Raw genomic sequence first — 8,900 nt, forward strand, 5'->3', positions numbered from 1 at the left:
ATTGTATTGTTGTCCTGTCTTCTGTATGTATGATATGTTTTTCTTATTTAATCCGTCTTCAATTGATGTGTAACTGTCTTCTACTACCTGTATATGAACACCTTTACTTTTGAAGAATTAATAATAAAAAAAAATAGAAATACTAAAAAAAACTAAAAGACATGAAAAATCAAATAAATAAATAAATAAACATTTTGGATTGCTGCAATAGATTTTTTTCAAAAGAAACTCCCCCTTCAGTTTCCTTCAATCCATCATTTTGTAGTCTTGATTTCACTTCACATGATGAAAGTCTAATTTTACCGTTTTGGCATAGTTTTGTGCTTTACTGAGCTAAACTAAACTATGAGTGCAAATGGTGCAAACGTGGGCAACACCAACACGAACTCAGTTTCCCAGAGTGCTTTGCTGCTGAGAAAGTTACGTGACTTGACGTTTTTCCACCGATGGCTGATGACGGTGGCAGACAGGTCAGTTGTGTTGCTGGTAGGAGGAGAACCATCAGGAGAATATTATTCCTCCGGAGCCCTGCGACCTAAAGACGGAGCAGCAGTGAAATAAAGGAGAGGAGCGAGGTGTTCTGTGAACCTGGGAGTTCCTCTCACTCTGACGCTGCCTCAGGAGAGTCTGTGACAGTGTTTGGAGGCCTGTTGCTAGCTGCGAGGAATCCTCGGGCTAGCCCGGCAGACACCGGGCCCAGGGAGAGGACCAGGACGGGGACTCCGTGGACCGGTTTGACCGCGCAAGTTTTTCAGTTTTTGGGTGTCCTGGTTTGTAACCAAACGAGAACTGAACACACTGTGTTCCTCCTTTGCGGATATAAACCAGCGGAACACAAACCGCTGTTACTTTGACAGCTAGCTAACATTAGCTGTGTTTACAAGCTAACTTAGCCCTGATCCTCTGGAGAAGTTTACTCTGAGCTAGACCTGAGCCAGACCTGAGCCAGGTATGATCTGCAGGTTTGACCCAGACCACCTCTGTAGTAGTGAACTGTGAGCTGCTCTTTGTTTACTGGCTGAAGGTCGCCTGATAGATATCAAGATCAGAGGAGTTAAAGCAAAGGTTATCACACCTTCATGCTTATCTACAGCAGCCTGAAGTTTGTCACTGTGTGTAACAGAAGGAATTAAACTTAATCATCTGATTACCAAAGCTGTACCTCATCACTCATCACAACCAAGACTGTTATCCGGATGAGGGCTCTCAAAGATGAGGGGGTTTTGATACGGACGGGTGTCACCTGTTCAGCTTGGAGGTATTAATCCAACACCAGCACCCAACATCTGCTGTGCTGCAACAAGAAGAACTGATCTGCTGTTTCAGTCTCTTGAGCTGATCCGCTCAAGAAGGATCCCCTCCAGAACAGACCCAACATGAATCGTTACCTGCCCGTGGCGAGACAGCACTTCCTGGCCGCCCTTGCCAGCACCAGCGTGGTGGTCAAGTCTATAAGTGCTGTAGTGGTCGTCCTCTACCTGTTGTCATGGGCCGTGGACACTCAGTACGCTCTGGGGGTGACCCCAGGATACCTATTTCCACCCAACTTCTGGGTGTGGACACTGGTGACCCATGGGGTGGTGGAGCTGCACATCTGGGGCGTGGCAGCCAATGTGGGGACAGTTATGGCCTGTGGGCGTCTGCTGGAGCCTCTGTGGGGCGCACTGGAGCTCCTGATCTTCTTTGCAGTGGTTAATATCTCTGCAGGCCTCTTGGCTGGCCTCTCTTACCTCCTCACCTATGTTGCCACCTTTGACCTGGACTACTTGTTTGCTGTCCGCATCCACGGGGCGGCTGGGTTCCTGGGAGGTGTCCTTGTGGCACTGAAGCAGACTATGGGGGACACCACGGTGCTCAGAGTGCCGCAGGTGAGTTTCGCACATGAACAAGATTTATCTGTACTACTTTGACTACAAGGTCTACAGTGAGGAGTGTGAGAATGTGGACTAACAAGAATATTATCAGTGCTGAAATCAAACCTCTCACCTGAAACATGTGTCTGAACAGAGCTGTGCTTCAGATTGAGGCTAACAAACATGTAGGTCTTCCAGTTCCAGTCTCAAAGTGGAATAAAGTGCACTTTTATGAGTTTGAATTAAAAGAGAATTTGGAAGTGGATAAGCATAGAGTATTTCCCAACGTGAAGGCTGTGTATCAGCTACTTAAACCCGAGGTATGCACTTAATACCACTCCATTCTGGTCCATGTCAGTCTTGAAGGCTTGGGGTGTATACCCTGCTCTCAGCTGTGAAGGAAGCAAAGAGAGTTTAAAGTGTAGCTCTTAAAAAATAACATGTTCTAAGGGAAGTAAATACCCTAAAAGCCACGCAAATACCAACTGGTTATTCATTTCAAAGTACGCTGATACGATCTCCAATGAACACCTCATGTTTTTAGTTTTTTAATGTTTCCCTTGTTCTTTTATTGATGATATGTCAAGGCCAATAATAATAATAATAATAATAATAATAATAACAACAATAATAGCAATAATAAGCTTATTCTAAGCTTTAGAAATAAGAAAGAAACTAAAAGACAATAAAATAGATGACAAATCAAATGAAATAAAACAATGTTGGATGAAAAAAAAACAACAAATGACAAAACATTAAAACCATCAAAAAAAATCAGAAATCAGATTAAAAATGTAAAAAGATATTTAAATATAAAATGATAAAATCCTGAAAAATAATAATAAAAAACCTTTTGATTAAAACACGCTCAGGTGACGTCTCCTGTTTAAAATACATTGATAAAAAAGGTTTTTTATAAAGAGGAAGAGTCTGCCTCTCCTCGGGGAGGTTGTTCCAGAGGGTCAGAGCTCTGACAGAAAAGGCCGGGTCACCTTTGGTCCTCCGCCTTGACTGAAATAATGTTCAGTCTTCCTTGAGAGCCAACTAACTACAAGGTCCTGCTTTGTGTCACAGCTGTAGGTTTTTGGTCAACATGTCAGGTTTGAGCTGTCTCTTGTTTGCTGTACTGGACTTGGGTCTTCAGAATCAGAATCAGAATCAGAATCAGAATCAGCTTTATTGGCCAGGTATGCTTGAACACACAAGGAATTTGACTTAGGTAAACTGTGCTCTCTTTGTACAAGGCATAAAAATAAGACCTACAAATAAAATAATAACAATAACATCAGCTATTGTTGTGGTTTAACTGTCTGGATTTCTCTCAAATCTGGACTACATTGTGACATTTTGTGATGAAATGAAATGCTCTTATAAATGTTAAAATATGCATACTGTCCAGATTAGGGTTTATTTTTTGCTTGATAACAATAATAATAATAATAATAATAATAATGCATTTTATTTATAGGCGCCTTTCTTGACACTCAAGGTCACAACATTAAAACAAACAGATTAGGGTTTATTTTTTGTTTAAGCACACATTCCTACCATGGTTTACGTTAGCTGTTGTTTACTGGATATTAGCCGGTTTCACGTGCAGTTGTTCGGCGTATAGAGATATCATTGGCCAAAATGTCGGGCGGGAAAAATACCAAATATGAATAACCATATTGTTGATAATTTAAGCTGGAGGTTTACCCTTTAAACTACATGTGAAAAAGTGGACTAGTCTTATATTTGGAGTCTACACTTTTACATGCCAACATTTGTTCATTATGGAAGCATATTTGTAACAAAATTAAAATGAAAAAGCAAATTTGAAAATTAAATTGCATTAACAGAAATGTGTCTTAATTTTCTAAATATGTGCGCATTATTTGACTCATAAATCAAATTAATATTCAATAATCATATGTGCATTTTAATTTTTATCTTCAACAATGCTAATTATGTTACACAATTATAATGAATCACTTTCAAATAATGCCCCTAAATTATTATCAGAATTCAAATTACAAAGAACATTTGAAAATGAAAATGCATTCACAGAAATGCTTTTAATTTTCAGAAGGAATGCACATATTTTAACTCAAAAATAAAATGAAAAACAATCTTTCCTTTTTCATTTTAACTTTCATGTTCAGGCTTGCACATTTTGTGACACAATTGAAATGAAAATGAAAAGCACAATGCTTTTTCGTTTTCAAATCTGCCCCTCTAAATGTGTAACAAAACATCTCGGGACATAAACCTTAGTGCTTATTAGATCATGCAGCGCTCTATAATGTCCATGTGAATGTAAACCGGATTATGTAGACTGCACTTTGAGAAATAAAGTCCAGGCTAGCTGGTCTGTTGCGCTCTACGATACAGTCCCTCTCCCTCCCCCTCTTTCTCCATGCAGCAGGTTGTCATCGACACACTGACTCCCGGTCCTTGATCTTATTATTTATTAACTGATTGATTTGTCATTTTAAAAATGATTCCCTGGGTTATCATGGCAGTGTTTTCAGTGTTGTATTGCTGGTAAATGTAAGTTATAAAGCAGATCAGGCTTTCAGAGTGGATGTGCGACAGTTGTTCTATATGGCCGGAGTTCTGGAATATCACCGGCCAAACTGGACGACATTAAAAAAAGCCAACCGTAAACTCTGGTTCCTACTGTACTTTGAAAAGGAAGACCACTCTGCTTCAGCCCTCTTATTCCAGCTTCTTGTAGGTTATGATTTAGTAAGAAACAACAGCATGCCCTTTCTCTAATCTCCTCTGAGCAGGTTAGGGCCTTCATTAAACACTGGAGTGTTTTTACAGTGAGTTCTGGCATGTGAACAGCTATTGTTTGGTGTTACAGTTCCTGGATCCAGCCAGGTTGTGGGGATGTGTGGATTGTGGAAACTGAAACTGAAACTGGTGGACATAAAGCGGTCTGATAAAAATGTCTTCCCATTACTTTCTCCACCCATCCTAGGTAAGACTGAAAGCAGCTCCAGCGTTGGTCCTCCTCCTCCTGGCCATACTGCGCCTGTCTGGACTTCTCGACAGCTCCGCCCCCCTGGCTTCGTACAGCTACGGCGCCCTGTCCGGATGGGTCCACCTGCGTTTCTACCAAAGGCACAGCCGGGGCCGCGGTGACATGTCGGACCACTTTGCCTTCGCTAGCTTCTTCCCCGAGGCTCTGCAGCCGGTCGTGGGGCTGCTGGCCGGCCTGGTGCACTCGGCCCTGGTGAAAATCAAGATTTGCAGGAAGATGGTGAAGAGGTACGACGTGGGGGCGCCCTCCTCCATCACCATCAGCCTGCCAGGGACCGACCCACAGGACGCAGAGAGGAGAAGGTGAGTCAGAGCAAACAAAGAAGCGGAGTTAAGCAACTTAAAACATACACACACCCATACAGTCAAATGAATACTCTACATAAAGATGAATATTGTTTTTAGTGGTGTTTACTCAGGGAAAGTTCAAGCCTCAGTCTCTCTGTCAGACTGAACAAACAGTGTGAACATGCTCACGTTAGCTCTACGACACACACACTCTGACAACTTGAAGAGAGTCAGTGAGGGTGCTTAAGAGTCTTTGTGTTTCCTGCTCCATTGTCTAACACACACACTCTCAAGCTGTCAAGCAGATACAGTTACACAGATGGTTATGCCAACACGCATCCCCCAATATACACACACACACACACATATAGATTGTGCTCCTTTATTTATAAAGGGTATAGTTGAACTTCTTCACCTCAGGGTTAAGTTGTTTTCCACAGAGCTGCGGCCTCGGTTAGATCCCAGGCCAGGGGAACTTTGTTCTTTATATAAAGTTGTTTTTCAACCAGAAGAACTTTACCCCTGAACTATGTGCGTTTCGACCGGTGGACCCGGGGTCTAAATTTAGTTAAGGGGTAGATAATCTCCCCCCTAATAAGTCCCTGCTAGGGGGGTAGTACTTTTCAGAGGTCCCGGGACTTTTGGGGGGCGGGGCCTGTAATGCTGAACGTGTCTGATTGTGTTTTTATTCCTCCCTCCGTCCACAATAACATCACACACATCTGTGATTCTCTTGATTTCTCTTTCTTTCATTAGTTTTTATTTGTTCTATCTTTTTTGTATGTGTGTGTACTTTTCAAAAGAAGAAGCTGTGATTCTCTTGATTTAGCAGCTTGTAACAGTAGTCTTCTCTCAGCTCACCGTGAATGCGTCTCTCCCGGTGTTACGGTTTTAAAAGTGACCCTGTAAACTGGAGACCTTCAGCTGAGTGTGTCAGTGTTTGTGGAGTTTACACAGCTGTTGAAACACAGAGGGAGTTCCTGGGAATGCAAACTAGTTTAGTTTTTATTAAGATTTTAAAATATCCTCATCAGATATTTAATGATGGTCTAAAGACGTTTATGAGGGATGCATCCGGCTGAAAGTCTCCAGTTAACAGGGTCGCTGTTTAGACTAAAACACCTGCCGATCTCTGCCACGGCTTTTTGAGTTCAAAAGGATTTTAAAGGCGTGTTGAAACGTCTTTGCTACTCGCGCTTATCTCCTCTCACGTGTTGATTCAGTGAATCCATCTGTGATGAAATATAGCACCATCTAAAACTGCACCAGCTGAGTCTCTTCATGCTAACAGGCTAACTGTTGTGTTGCTCATAATGATACCTGCCTGTCCGTCTGCTTCTATGGTGTCATCTGTGATGAATGGCATTCCTCTTTGTTTTACTGCCCTCTACTGGTCTGGTGGTGTAGTGCATTTACTTTTTTTTTTTCTCCATACGTCACTGGCCTGATTTACACAATCGACCCGAGACTTCAGCCCGCAGTTGAAACGCAGACAACAATAGGGGCACAGGAACCTTTTAGTTCAGGGTAAAGTAGTTCTGGGGGCTAAAAGACCCCGGGACTCTTGGTCGAAATTCACTTGATATGTTTTTCCCGCGTATAACTGTAAAATGATGAAGGATTATTGCATGGTTGGCAGTTTATATTCAGTGTAGGTTTCCTGATCACTCACACAGCTGCATGTGTTGAGCAACTTTAAGATACCCAGAGGCACAGTGTTGTGAAATGAAACTATTCAATTAGACGTTTACCCTGTGATTGGTCGAGCTGCGTTTTTATCTTTGATCACCTCATTCATGGAAGTGCTTCTCTCTGACAGTGTTGATACACTCAAGATGTAAACGGAGTGAATGCTTGTTTTTATTCTGCCAGGAAATAGAACTTGTGTTGATCAGAGAGTGGCGAGACGTTCAAAGGAGTTCGGAGATTCGACAAATGAACTCAGTATCAAGAACTGAATTATTGAGTTTCATTCCTACAAGAATATATTCCATACATTTTTTTTTTATCATAACTGCTGTTATCAAATGACAACATGAAACTGTGAAAGAGAGTTATTTCCTAGTTTGTTTTCGCAATCAGCTTCCATTTAGCACACCTAGAGAAGAGAACTTTCAATTCACGGGCAACAGCTCTGGTGGACATTCCTGCAGTCAGCATGCCCACTGCACGCTCCTTCAGAACCTGCAACATCTGTGGCAGAAACGTCACATTTTGAACTTGATTGAATTCAACAACAGCAGCTTTATCATTGAACACCAGCAGACTCCGACATGCTGGCTTCAGCTTCTGTTTCAGAGGCTCTGCTGTTTGACACTGAGTGAGGGCTTCTCACACTCACACACACGCAGACACACAGCTCTACGTGTGTGAACGTGTGTCACCCACGCACAACGCACCTACAACTCATGGTAGGCGTATGCCGGACGTATGATCCATACGATGCATACGTCGACTTACTCACCGTACTACCACGTATACCAGCGTGCTTCAGTGTGCTCTTGACTTATACAAAACGTACCTAGAACTTATGCAACATACGCCAGCGTACTTACTATTTCTTTTTATACGCCGGCATATGCTGGCTAAATCATCAAGGTGTGACGGGACATAAAACAATAATAAACAGAAAGAATCTGTTGTTGCACAGCTGCAGTTAATGACAGGTGCTCCTCTCTCTTTTCCCCTACAGACAAATCGCCCTCAAAGCTCTGAACGAGCGTCTGAAACGCGTGGAGGACCAGTCCGCCTGGCCCAGCATGGACGACGAAGAAGACGAGGACGATGACGAGGTCAGAACCGACACGCAGCCGCTCCTCCCAGGTGGCCGTGACCCCTCCACCACCACTCCGAGACCAGCAGGTGGACCAGCCGGTGCCTCCTCCTCCTCATCCTTAATGTCACAGAGCGGTGGAGGAAGCTCCTCAGGCGGGTTGCCACATCCAGAGTCCAGCATCATCAGCTTCGAGGATGCACCTTCCACATCATAACAAACAGAGCCAACATGTACATAAACACACGCTCTGTTCTGTTTGACAGGCAGGTGTTCTGACGTATTCAGCTCCCTGTCTAGTATACAAATATATCCAGTGACAGTGAGTAGGCACACTAATTCAAAGACACACACACACACACACATCATCCTGCAGCAGTCTGCACACACGACTGCCGTCACAAAGTCACTGTCAGTGTCATTGAGAGTCCAGTGGGGGGGCGTACTGTACAGTTCTTTCAGTTCTGACCCGTGGGCTGTAAATGCTCAGTGTTCTCGGGACACTGGACTCTGAATCCTTCTCTCCCTTCCTGTATCAGACCACGAGTCTTCAAAAATTCTGTCTTGTCCGGATCCAGTCCCATACGGCAGGGCTCTGTCCGCTGCTTCGCGTGTCTCTTTCTCTTGCTTTCTAAATAAATAACAAAATGGGTGTAAAATATTCGTTTTGTAAGTCTTTCTGGAGCAGCCTCAAGTGTTCTCTGATCGATAGAGAAAGCCGAAAGAAACTCCGCTGTTTTTAAGACTTGATGGAAAGCAGACTCTTCAGGAACCGCTCTGAATAGAGCCGAGACCTGATGCCAGCACTGGTTTTACATACATGTAACCAAATGTAGGAAGTATGAAAAGCAGGTGCTGGACCAGAGGAGAGGAGCTGCTGCAGGTCTTGTCCTGCTGATGAATTTTGATCCACAGCTTTGAGATTTGAAGAGGTGGAGCACATTTGGTGTCTCTAG

The 8,900-nt window shown here is 43.2% G+C and overlaps 1 protein-coding gene across 1 annotated transcript; it reads left to right on the top strand.

The window, feature by feature from the left end:
• The first annotated feature begins 417 nt into the window (after positions 1 to 417).
• tmem115 (transmembrane protein 115) lies at positions 418 to 8,605 on the top strand. Its single transcript, XM_034695983.1, has 3 exons — positions 418 to 1,868; positions 4,822 to 5,186; positions 7,864 to 8,605. Exons 1-3 carry the CDS (start codon positions 1,377 to 1,379, stop codon positions 8,159 to 8,161), a joined length of 1,155 nt encoding a protein of 384 aa, XP_034551874.1. The 5' UTR covers positions 418 to 1,376; the 3' UTR covers positions 8,162 to 8,605.
• Positions 8,606 to 8,900: the final 295 nt, after the last annotated feature.

Source organism: Notolabrus celidotus, chromosome 11 (assembly GCF_009762535.1).
Source record: "Notolabrus celidotus isolate fNotCel1 chromosome 11, fNotCel1.pri, whole genome shotgun sequence".
Taxonomy (NCBI): Eukaryota; Metazoa; Chordata; class Actinopteri; order Labriformes; family Labridae; genus Notolabrus; species Notolabrus celidotus.